Below are 13003 nucleotides of genomic sequence, written 5' to 3' on the forward strand. Positions count from 1 at the left end.
CTGAGCCCAGTGGTTCAAACGGCGGTCCTTGGAGAGCCCACAGGACCACAGCCAGATCCCAAGGCGCCACAGGTGGAACAAAGGGTGGCTGAATGCGGACAACACCTTGCATGAAGGTGCGCACATCCGGGATTGTAGCAATCCTACGGTGAAACCAGACAGACAGGGCCGAAACCTGTACCTTCAAAGAAGCAAGGCGAAGCCCATGATCTAGTCCCGCTTGCAGGAAGGCGAGAATCCGAGACAGACGAAACTCTCGGTCGACACCACTGGAAGAACGTATGCCACACGCGATGGTATATCCTCGCGGAAGACGGTTTCCGAGCTTGCAACATGGTACGCACCACAGAGCTGGAAAACCCCCGGGACCTCAGCATGGCCGTCTCAACAGCCACGCCGTCAAAGACAGCTGAGTCAGGTCCAGGTGAAGACAAGGACCCTGAGACAGAAGGTCCGGTCGTAGCGGCAACCGCAGAGGACTGTCCACGGACAGACCCTGAAGGTCTGAGAACCAGTGCTGTCTGGGCCACGCGGGAGCTATCAACAGGAGCGTCCCTCCTTCCTGTTTGAATTTCCAGATTACCCGTGGAAGAAGGGAGACCGGAGGGAACAGGTATGCGAACAGGAACGTCCACCGGACGGACAGAGCATCCACCAGAGACGCCCCTTCGTCTCTTGTGCGAGACCCGTACACCGGCAACTTGTTGTCGTGCCGGGACGCCATGAGGTCGATCTCTGGAAGACCCCACCTGTCCACCAGCAGTTGAAATACGTCCGGGTGCAGGGACCATTCCCCCGGATGAACGTCCTGGCGACTTAGAAAGTCCGCCTCCCAATTTAGCACTCCCGGGATGAAGACCGCTGATATGGCCGGAAGATTGCGCTCCGCCCCAAACCAGGATCCGAGAGACCTCCACGAGAGCCGCCCGACTGCGGGTTCCTCCTTGCCTGTTTATGTAGGCCACGGTGGTAGCGTTGTCCGACTGGACCTGCACCGGGTGACCCTGGAGAAACCGATGTGCCTTCTGGAGAGCATTGAAGACCGCTCGGAGTTCCAAGATATTTATTGGAAGCTCCGCTTCTGTCGGCGTCCACCTGCCCTGGAACAAGTGTGGACCCGAAACTGCTCCCCAACCCCGAAGACTGGCGTCCGTTGTCAACAGGACCCAATTTGGAACCCAGAACGGACGTCCCTTGTTGAGGTGGGTGGTCTGTAACCACCACGCAAGGGACAGGCGAACCTCCGGGGTGATCACAATCGTCTGGGACTTCCACTTGGACAGGATCAGGTGCTGCAGAGGTCTGGAGTGAAACTGGGCGTATTCCACCATGTCGAACACCGACATCATGGAGCCCAGTAACCTCATCGCCGAGTGTAGGGACACCCGGCGGCTGTGCAGACAACTGCGCACCCTTGACTGTAAAGCAGAGATCTTGTCCTCCGTCACGAAGATCCTTTGCTGTTCCGAGTCCAATAAGGCTCCAAGATGCAGAATCCTCCGAGACGGGATTAGAGTGGACTTCTGCCAGTTGATTAGCCAGCCGTGTCGTTGCAGCAGTGCAATGGTCAAGGCCAAGTGGTGTAACAGGAGCTCTGGAGATCCTGCCACCAATAACAGGTCGTCCAAGTACGGCAACATGCGGACTCCCTGCAGCCGCAGAGAAGCCGCCATGACCGCCATCACCTTGGTGAAAACACGTGGTGCTGTCGCCAGGCCAAAAGGTAACGCCCAAAACTGGAAGTGGTCGCTGCGGATTGCAAACCTGAGGAACTGTTGATGGCGCAAAATAATAGGGACATGCAGGTAAGCGTCCTGTATGTTCAATGACACCATGTAGTCCCCAGGTTCCAGCGCCAGAATGATGGACCGTAGGGTCTCCATCCGAAACTTCGGAACCCGCAAAGACTTGTTGAGTGCTTTGAGGTTGAGAATCGGACGATACGACCCATTGGGTTTCTGTACCAAAAAAAGATTTGAATAGAAACCCTGGCCCCTCTGGGAGAATGGAACAGGCACTGTAACTCCAGCCTGGAGCATAGTGTGCAATACCTTCCGCAGCTCTGTAGCCTTGTTCCGGTCTGATGGTAGACCCGTGGTGAAGAATCAAGCCGGGGGTCTGTGCCGGAAAGAGAGGGCGTATCCGTGGGAAACCACCTCCAGAACCCAAGTGTCTGTCGTAGTGGCCGACCAACACTGGGCGAACTGCAGCAGGCGGCCTCCCACCCTGGGATCCCCCAAAGGGAGGCCCGGACCGTCAGGCCGCAGGCTTGTCATCTGGCTTGGGGGCCGGACGTCTGGTACTCCATGCCTGCTTCCGGGGCTTGGCCGATTTCTTAGGGCCAGCCTGTCGAGGAAACGACTGTGGTTTGGGCCTGCCCTGGGCCCTAGATGACCGAAAGGACGATGGTCCAGAACCAGAAGGAGCAGCGGCCGACGGGAGACAAGCCGATTTGGCTGCCGCCAGCGTGGCCACAATCTTATCCAGATCTGGACCGAAGAGAACTTCTCCGGTAAACGGCAACGCCTCCAGACCTTTTTGGAATTTGCGTCCGCCTTCCAGGATCGTAGCCACAAGGTGCGACGAGCAGCCACCGCTGCTGAAGAAATTCTAGACACCAGAGTACTAATGTCTAGGGCCGCCTCGTTGATATAAGTGGCCGAATCACGGAGATTACCAATCAACTCCGCCTGTTCGGCCGGACAGTCGGAATCAAAAGAAGCCTCTAATGAATCCGCCCAGCGCTCCATCGCTCTGGCAACCCAGCAAATGGCCATAGCCGGCCGTGCTGCCCCCCGCAAGGGAATAAGCGGACTTCAGGCAGATCTCCACCTTGCGGTCCGTAGCATCCTTAAGGGAGGACATAGATGGCATCGGCAATGTGGCACTACGGACAAGACAGGTCACGTGAGAATCCACCTGTGGAGGGGATTCCCACTTTGCAAAATAATTATCCGCGAACGGATAAGCCACCGCCAGGCGTCTCTGCGGCTGGTATCTTTTGCCAGGCTGTTTCCACGCCTCCTCTAAATGGTCCACCAACTGACCCGAAAGAGGAAAGACTGTGGCATCGCCCTTCACATCTTTGAAAAAGGCATACTTAGATTTAGCTGCTGGGGGAACTTCGTCCTCAATCACCAAGGCTGTGCGGACCGCCCGAATAAGCCCAGGAATATATACTTTGGACTTAGCATCAGCGTCCTTAGTATGGAGAGGTTCCTGATCGTAAGGATCCAGAATCTCCCCATCATCAGACGTCCCCTCGTCATCCTCATAAGGAGCCGACAGAGACGCCACCGGCCGTTTACGCGGCCGCATCACATACTCCCCTTGCAACACATCCGACAAGTGCTGTACAGAACTCGTCAGGGAGTTAACCCACGCTGGCTCCTGAGAAACCGGGAGCGGGGAAATAGGGAGACTGTGGGGTACCACCAATTGTCTTGGGAAACCCTGCATGGGTGACGACACCACTGACTGCTGGGATAAACCCATCGGTGTAAACGCGGGCTGCGGAGCTAACTGGCCCACTAAGGCTGTAAGCGCCTGAGCGATACAAGCCCAGGGCGGCTCCTGTACTGGTGCTGTAACCGTAAGAGGCCGCGCCATGGACAAACACTGCCGGCAAAGGCACTCCGCGCTACCCTCCCCCTCCGCTAACAGTACTTTACACGTAGTACACTGTAGCCGGAGGGGAAAATCACTTTCGGACATGATGGCATACGGACGTGACCTCTCTCACCAATTATAACTTAAATAGGCGAGAGACCACCCTGCAGCACCGCACCGCAAGGGCTTAGCAGAAAGAACAGGGACAGTAATAAAGCTGACAGTTTAGAGAAAAGTTACAGGCAGCAGCGCTAGCACAGTCACATACAATGCAAAGAAAATCAATTCCTGCACTAACAGCGCTGATCACTCAACTACGCAGACACAGGGCCTGGTAGGACACAGCGCTGCATACACAGACCTGACCACAGCGGAGGAGAGGTATGCGGGGGGACCCAGACCACGATGCTTCCGTCCAGAGCTTCCAGCAGTGTTCACCATGCGTTCTGGAGAAGATGGCCGCCGAGGAGCAGAGAGGAGGCTGGCCTGGGGGAGGAGCGCTGCCACAGGACCAGTCGGCAGCATGCAGAGAGGGCTGTGTGCAGCGGGGGAGGCGCCGGCTGTGAGACAGGGAAGGCGCGCTCCCCTGGCATGCATTTAACCCCTGGGACGCCGCAGCGCTACCGCTCTGCTGCGGTCCGCTGTCCCAGGGGGTTGTGGAAAGCGCAGGTTGGTCGCCTGGCTCCACGCTGCAGCCAGTCCCCAGGGGGCCCCCTGCCTGGGGACTTAGGACCATGTGACCAGCGGGGACCCACCGCGGGACCCCGCTGCTTACCTTTGTCCCCCTTGGATCCGGCCATGGTCCGGAACATCTGGGGTCACCGCTAGCTGTGACCCCAGATGCTCACCAGCATCCCCGGATCGGTACCGGCGTTCTGGTACCGGCGGGGGTGTAGGGAAGACAGCATGGACGTCAGGACTGACTGTCCATGCTGTACATACAGATGTGCAGCCACAGCTGCACTGAAGAAAGCTTCAGGGGCTCTTCTAGCCCCCACTCCGACAGGTGCACCCGACTCCGGCCGGGCACCAAACTAAACTGAGGTGCCTTGGCTCGGGGGCGGGGTATAGGAGGGGGACCCTAGTGCATCCTGGGAGGCTGAAAAGCTTAACTCTATGGTGCCCAGCGACTGACGTCACACCTATACCCCAAGGTATCCTGTGATACCCTATGGACCCTGAAGTAGAAATGGCCACCACCGTCCTTCTTGAAGCGCTGAGGCTGCCGGGAGGCAGGAGCAGAAGGGAAACTTAGGCTCCCCCCCCCACTATGGCGCTCTCAGCGCTAGCGGAGTGCACTGTGAATGCCCGCCTAAATACATGTCCTGGCCCCTCTGCTAACCAGGGAGCCAGGGAACACTAACCTTAACCCTGCCTGTGCTGCGTGCGGCGGGCATATGCTACTGGGTCCCGTGACGTGCACTGCATGCAGCGCGTCTTTGGGTACCCCAGAGACTGAGGTCTCTGTAGCAGGAGACCTCAGCGCAAACCGCATGCAGCAGCGGTGAGGATCTCCCCGGCAGCTCCCTCGGCGCAGACAGGCAGGGGCAGTAGGCTGCCTGTCTGTCCTCATGCTGTAGAGTATATTTCCGGAGCTCTAAGGAGGCTTACGTCCAGCTCCCAGGGCACATTTTTTAGACTGACCTGGGGGGGTATAGAGGGGGAGGAGCTAGCTACCAGTAGTTTTTTATTTAAAGGTGCCAGCTCCCGGTTAACACACTCCTATACCCCATTGTACTGAGGCTCCAGTGTCCCCTGGTGGATGAAGGAGAAATCTATTCTGTTAGGAGTATAAACGGTGTGACATTAATCCTAGATGGGACTATTGCTAGGATAGATAGAGGCTTAGTTATGTGTTAAACCTGGAACTAGGACCTGGAAGACGTCGCTGCAGCAGTCGGTAGCAGGCAAGTCACCGCTGGGCCACCAGGAACATTATGTTGACATTTTAACGTCATCACTGTTTGCTAAGAGTGTGCAAAGCTGTCATCAAATCAAAAGGGGGCTACTTTGAGGAATCTAAAATATAAAACATATTTTGATTTGTTTAACACTTTTTTGTTTACAACATAATTCCATGTGTTCTTTCATAATTTTGATGCCTTCAGTATTAATCTATGTTGAAAATAATTTTAATAAACAAAAACCAATGAATGAGAGGTGTGTCCAATCTTTTGGCTGGCACTATTTTATTAAAAAAATATTTTTTTAAAGATCAATTTGGAGTACCGTATGCTAGCTATGGCTCCCATATTGATTACAGTATGTTGGAGACATATCATAGTCCACTCCATGGATCTGTACTCAGACCACAATCTATGTAGGCTGACACTAATGCTTTTCTCATGCTAATCTGTATATATACCTGGTTAAACACGAGTGTTACTTCAGAGTTTCTCAAATCCAATCCACATGGGGCCACTAATTTGCATGTTTTCCTCATCACTTAGATGGGCCATAGGTGCATTCATGCCTCGGGTCAGGTGGTTCAAACTATTTCATTTGTGATTCTGAGGGGGGATCTGGAAAACATGTACGGTTAGCAAAAAGAAAAACTGTTACATAAGGGAATCATGTATCAGGGGCACAGACATTTATTACCGATCCATAATGTTACGACAAGGGCAAGTACCCACAAACGCTGAGGGAAAACAAGGTGTGGCAGATTGACATTAACAATGAATGGTTTAAGCGCATTTTGTCACTGTGTATAATACATATATCTCAATCATACTGTTTACTTAATAAGTAATAGGAATCATGTATCCCATCTTGCAGGATTTCTAGAGGGGGGGAGGGTTCCAAATGCTTGATTTTAGAGTGAGTGTGGCCAGTCCATGAAGAGGGCATCTATAATATGTTACATACAAAGTGTGTTGTGTTGCATAATTCCAGCATATACAGGACCAGCGATCACAGTAAGCCATTAGATACGGCAGTAAGTCCATCCTGTCTCAGCTGAATGTTTTTATTTTAGATGTGGGCACCATTCCAGAGCATTGGAGCAAGTCCGGGAGTCTGGGGGAGCAGCAGAAGACCCTAGCACTGCCTTGGACATATATGTACATATTGGTCTCGTTATGTACTGGATAGTGTATAATTATACGGTATTAATAATTAACCCTACTGATGGTCTTTAGCAGTGCAAACCTAAATGTGCATGTTTTCCAGATCTCCTACCTAATTGGTGCACAGGTGTATTTATTACTGGCTGACACACATAAAAAGATCCACGTGTGGTGCTAATTATTCCATGATACGGAGAAGAACATGCAGCACTAGTAAAATTTGTTTATATTACTATTTCTATTGTGGTCATGGTGTGGGCTCGGGAGGGGGGTTTCCAGGCAACCAGAACCACCCCCCCTTCCCCTGCGTTTGCCTATGTTGCAGGCCATGCCAAAACTGGATTCACAACCGCTGAACACACGCTGGAACAGAACGAGGAAAGGAACTTTCAAACAGCTACAGATCCACTTTCTTCTCCAATGACCCATGCAGGTTACAAGTAGTAACAAGCCATGTACATTTTTATACTGATCGCACTGGGACAGACGGAGATGAACACTGATCTGACAAGCTACAGCAACATATTGTGCCTTGAGAATTCAGTGCCATTGTGTACCTGTGATCAAAAGGATGACTAGCTCTAACCAAAACTAAGCTGCTAATAAGTTAAACAAATGCCAAATTGTATTTACCCGTGTTGGCCCAATCCAGTGGATCTCATGTTTGCTGCAGTCAGGCTGTCCATCCTGGAAGCGTGTTGTAATGGACAACACACGGCCTTATGAACAAAAGGTAGTACAGTCCCAATGCCCGCAGATAGTCTCTACACTCCCGCTGGTGGAACCTCACCTTTTCATACAGGCACTGTGTGTTGTCCATTCACAAGATGCCAGTATGGGAAGGACAGCTGCCCCGAAATTTTAATTTTCGGTGAGAACAGCCTTTAAGACAGCGCAAAGCATCTATAAGGAGACCAAAACAATCCCCAGCCACTAATATGCAGGACATTTAGAAATTAGTTGAAGGTTGAGGTTGCTCTGCAGTACTGTTACTACTCCTTCTTTGTTATTTCATAGTATTTTAATGTACTATGGATTTAAATATTACATATAAACATTGCTTATTATATAAGAGTCAGATAGCGACACCAGAGTGTATACTGGAGGATTGTACTTCGTAATGCGTGGCGTATACGGAAGTGTTGGCATTTTATTCTGTGGCTGTTTTTTATATAAATGGGACGCCGATGGCCTGCAAGACTGAACAGGAATGAATAATTCTTAGTGGTAGTTTATATAGGCTGTGCATCTATAGATCGACAGTAAAAAGGTCAACAAGCAATAGGTTGACACCAGATGGTCAACAGTCAATAGGTCGACAGGGACAAAAAGTTGGCAGGTACAAATGGCTGACACACAAAAGGTCAACAGTGGGAATATTCAACACTTTTTCTAACCATAGTGTTAACCCTAATCCTCTCCTTGGTGCCTAACCCTAACTGTCCCTCCTAGTGTCTAGCCGTCAGGGCAAATACCTAAACCTAACCATCGGGGTAAGTGCCTAACAGTCCCTCCTAGTGCCTAAACCTAACCCCCCGGTAAGTACATAACCCTAACTGTACCTCCTAGTGTCTAACCCTAGCCGGCAAATACCTAACCATCGGAGTAAGGCAAAATAGGGCAAATACCTAACCATCGGAGTAAGTGCCTAAACCTAACCCCCTGGTTACCTAACCCTAAAAGCCCCTCCTAGAGCCTAACAGCAAAAAAAAAAAAAAGCGTTTACTATTCCCATGACGATCTTTTGCGTGTCGACCCATTTACTGTCGACCTATTGCTCGTAGACCTCATCCTCCAACCTTTATATAATACATTAGTGCCTAATGTTGACCGCTACAAATGAAACATCAGTACGGGTAGAGCACTGGTCCAAAATACCTCAGTCGGTATCTTACAAACCAATTGAATTATTGGATAAAGCACTTATGTGACATCCCTCCTTTTCTTTAGAAACTGTGAATGATTTCAAATTAGTAGCATTTACACAGGAACTACTTTAAATAGGAAATGAAAAGCACCATTATGGCACCTCCCATTCAAAGCCTGAAACACCTGGTTCTTTTTGGTAGGGAGTGGTATAAATTACAGTCACCTGTACATAAATCTAGGAATGAACACATTGTATCACCTTACTGAAACGGAAAAAACAAAGTAGACTTTTATTTACACTATGAGCAGTAACGTTATTAAGTCACATATTCCACCTGCAGATTTTCCTCCAGGGCAGCATGGTAAAGTTCTATAGTCTTTGTAAGCAGGAGAGACCCCCGCACGCTCAATGATTGCCAGCTTTCCTTCAACCCCATGCACACGATTGTCTGTTGGGGCTGATCCGTACGATTCTTGTGAGCTTTGCAATGGCTGCACATGTCAGACAAGGTTATGTAGCACTTGCTACAGGCAGAAGAAGAATGTGGTCTGTCTCCACTGTAGACTTGCCTGTGCTTTGACAAATCAGGAGACTGGACAAAGGTTATTCTGCATGCCTGGCAGCGGCAAGGTCTTTTCTCCCGCTTGTAGCTGGCAGTGCTCCCTTAAGTGGGCAACTAGCTGGAAGATAGAGCGACTATCCGAGCCAGGAAAACGGCATTGACCTGCGTGAGTTTTTTTAACGCAGCCACAGACTGAAAGATGCATTAAAGACTTTTCCCACAAACACTTCACTTGTGAGGTCGGACACCAGAGTGCCGCTGCTGATGCCGTGCCACTCCTCTTTGGCTGGTAAAACATTTGCAACATATATGACACTTAAATGGTCTCTGTCCATTGTGCTGTAGTAGGTGAAGAGTCAAGCTGGAATTTGAATTCAGTTTTTTCCCACAAGTAGGGCATATAAATGGGCTTAATTTCTTGTTCCGGCAACTGTGTTCTGAAAGTTGTGATTCTTCTGCAAACACTACACCACAGTCCTTACAGTAGATCGGAGCTTTACCTTGATGCTCTAGCTGGTGCAACTGCATTATCTTTTTGCGCAGGAAGCTTTTACCACAGTCTGGACATTTGTAGGGTAACACTCCCAAGTGCCTGAACTGGTGCAATGCAAGCTTTGAAGCTCTGCTGAATTCTACTCCACAAACATTGCAGAGGAATGGGCTGGAAACCGTATGCAAGGCACGATGTTGCTGCAGATTGGACCTCTGGGTGAAGCTACGACCACACACCTCACACTTGTACGGTTTCTCTCCAGTGTGCGTAAGGTAGTGCCGTCTCAGGTTGGCAATGGATCCAAAGCTCTTCCCGCAAACCGTACACTGGAAGGGACGCTCGCCAGTGTGAGTGCGCATATGGTTCCGCAAGTGCACTGGTTTTTTAAAGTGCTTCCCGCAAACACTGCATTTGTGCTTCCTCTCCATGGCGTGCACAGCACGCCTGTGTCGCACCATTTTCATATGGGATGGGAATTCTTTGCTGCAATGAGGGCACTCGTAGCTATGGGTCTGACACTGAATCACAGTCTTTGGTTCCTTTGCTGAAACATGTATATTGCCCCCAATTTCTTGTGACCCTTGGTTTTGTAAATTATTTTGTACATTCGCAATTACATGAGGAATTTCTGGTGCAGGTAAATTCACAGTGGGAAGAACCGAAGTTGGTAGACTGTCAGTGAGACCTTGAGGTTTCTCCTTCTCTATATAGCTGGGTTTACTAGATTTAGGCATAGGAAATCCACTTTTGCCAGCATGTGTCCTTCTGTGATACAGAAATTTGGTCATGTTACTAAACGTTCTGCCACAGTGACAGCGATGCAAGGGGTCTGCTGTATGGCTTTTCCGATGCAGAACCAAAGTAATCTCTGTACCAAACCCTACCCCACAGTCCAAACATAAATATATAGCCTCCCTTTGATGGACTCTCATGTGCTGCTCTAAAGAAGCCTCCTTCTTGAACACTTTATAGCAATTTGGGCACTTTAAAGTTCCTTCTACATGCACACGATGGTGAGATTGCAAGCGGTTAGCAGAGGTAAAGAGGCGATTACAGTCTGGGCATGGAAACTCTTCAGTCTGGTGCTCTTTGCGATGTTTCCGTAGTTCTTCTGCAGTGGCAAACTTCTTCTTGCACTCTTGGCACCGGAAAACCCTTTGCACTCCCCCCAAACTCTCTTCTGTTGTCTCCTCCTTTTCCTCAATCATCCAGTCTTTTCTCAATTTCTCCAGAATGCTGGGCGAGGGAGCAGCATTATCATTGATTCCATATAACGGAGACGCAGAACATTCTTTCTCGGACTCTATAAAGTGTCGACCCTGGTGGTCGAGAAATTCCTCGGGCGTGTGAAACAACTGGCTGCACTCAGAGCACTGATAGGGATGCATCTCTGGGATTTGTACCAGTTCTCCCTGTACGGCCAGGTTTTCAGATGACTCAGAGGGGCATGACCTTGGCCCTGACTCAGCTTCATCTTCTGCGGTTGCCACCACAGCCGGCATCTCCACTCCCCAACCATTTAAAGCCCTCTCATCTAAGAGAACGTTCTGCAGACTGAGCAGGGCCTGGATGCTGGACCCAGACTGTAGGACGACGCTCTGCTGAGGTGGCTGCTCCAACTTTTCATGCTTCTGGCGGTGAGTGAGCCACAGCTCTGGGGAAGTGAAGAGTTCCTTGCACTCGCCGCACTGGTAATGGATCTGCCCATTCCCTAGCGATGGAGAAGCAGGAGCCTGGGCGAGTTCCCTCATGTGCATCTCCTGGTGATGCAGCAGCTCGTCGGGAGATAGCAGAACTTGACCACATTCTAGGCACTGGTACTGGCCATCCTGGACCAAGCTCTGCAGCTCTCCCAGCTCCAGGGAAACATCCTGGGTCACGGTGGCTTGCACCCCACCTCCCACGTGGTTCTGCTGATGAAACAGAACATCCTCCAGGGTGTTATAGAGGACACCGCATTCAGAACACATGTACTGGTGCTGGTACACTACGGGAGCTTGGACGCCCTCTGCCATGATGAGCGAGATGCAGGAAGACTTTTCCAATGGTTCTGGTTACAAAGAGAAAATAAAAATATGCAAATAAATAGAAATAATCAGCAGGACCCAGGAACCAGAAACACAACAGCCAATTCCCAACCATAGCTCATCCTGCAACCACTGCTGTCATCATAAAGTCACAGGTCATAAATATTTCCCTAATGCAGACAGTGTGGATACCTGCATGGTTATACCACACATATAATGCCAGCCATGGGGTGTAATGTCCCATTACACTGACGTACATACCCCATGACCGTCCACCTGCTGGGGCACTACATGCCCTATATACCAGGGAATGCTGGTACTAGTGGTCCCACCACCACCACCCTTGCGAGGCGCTGGGCAGACACAAATCTATGTGACAGCTATGCACCTACACATCATGTGCTGTCTCCCTGCCAACTTCTGTTCCACCCATGAGCGCCTCTACCCGGCTAAGGCCACGGAGGTCTAGTCCCACCCCCGGCCAGCGTGCCCCTTCCCGTGACCAGGTACTCACACAAAACACAGTCCTCCGCCGCCGCTGCCGTCTCTCCGGTAACCTTTCAGTATCCACTTACACGATTGGCTTCAATCTCTCAGCCAATGGGTGGTCATTGCCAGCTTGTGTCCGGGATAGAGGACTTTCACATGACGTAAGGTAGAGCTAGAGCGAGGCTGAGGCGTTGGGCGGTGTCAGCAGAGGCAGCCAATCAGGAGGCAATGTTGTCATGTGACCTGAGTGATCACACAACAGCACTGACATCCCATTCCTCCTATCACGTCCCAGTTAGGATTGTATATAGTGACTTCACAAACCACTCTAGGAATGCCTGAATTTATGGTCCTAATCACCTCAAATAGCTGTCAACTTTGATATGGTTTAACAACTATCTGGCATATTACTTATTAATTGGCTATAATCTTTCATCACAAATGATCTGTTCGAATATGAGCACAACTATTAGGATAAATATTTTTGACCAATTAAGGAGGTCTGATTATTAATGTGTGTGCAATATAAGAACAGAACAAATAGATACTAGAACGCCAAGAGAATAAGTCTAATGTGACATCTGGTGGAATTCGCAAGGGCGCTGCTACATATACCTATACATATATATATTTTTAATCAGTACTTCCATATCTTTGCGGCCCCCTGCTGGATGTGTGTTGAAGATAAGGAAGTAGCGTAAACTTCAGGAAATACTATTCGGACCCTTGCGGGCTTGCAGCGCTCGCCACACTGCGGGCACGGTGGCTCGATTCGCTCGCCACATGGGTTTATTCCCCCTCCATGCCCATTTGGATGGTAGGGAAAGACGTTGGATGGTAGGGAATGACGGACATTAGCGTAAAGATGAGCCAGTGTCCAACGTC

The 13003-nt window shown here is 50.3% G+C and overlaps 1 protein-coding gene across 1 annotated transcript; it reads right to left on the bottom strand.

Annotated features, from left to right (window-relative positions):
- Positions 1-8817: 8817 nt before the first annotated feature.
- ZNF526 (zinc finger protein 526) lies at positions 8818-12303 on the bottom strand. Its single transcript, XM_088453175.1, has 2 exons — positions 12144-12303; positions 8818-11652 (listed from the first exon to the last, which is right to left on the bottom strand). The coding sequence occupies exon 2, from the start codon at positions 11615-11617 to the stop codon at positions 9338-9340; it is 2280 nt and encodes a 759-aa protein (XP_088309301.1). The 5' UTR covers positions 11618-11652; positions 12144-12303; the 3' UTR covers positions 8818-9337.
- Between the last annotated feature and the right edge of the window lie 700 nt (positions 12304-13003).

Source organism: Taudactylus pleione, unplaced genomic scaffold, assembly GCF_031769625.1.
Source record: "Taudactylus pleione unplaced genomic scaffold, aTauple2 ptg000572l, whole genome shotgun sequence".
Taxonomy (NCBI): domain Eukaryota; kingdom Metazoa; phylum Chordata; class Amphibia; order Anura; family Myobatrachidae; genus Taudactylus; species Taudactylus pleione.

Coding starts and splice junctions, on each gene's coding strand:
- ZNF526 (XM_088453175.1), bottom strand. CDS start 11,617: ATGGCAGAGGGCGTCCAAGCTCCCGTAGTGTACCAGCACCAGTACATG.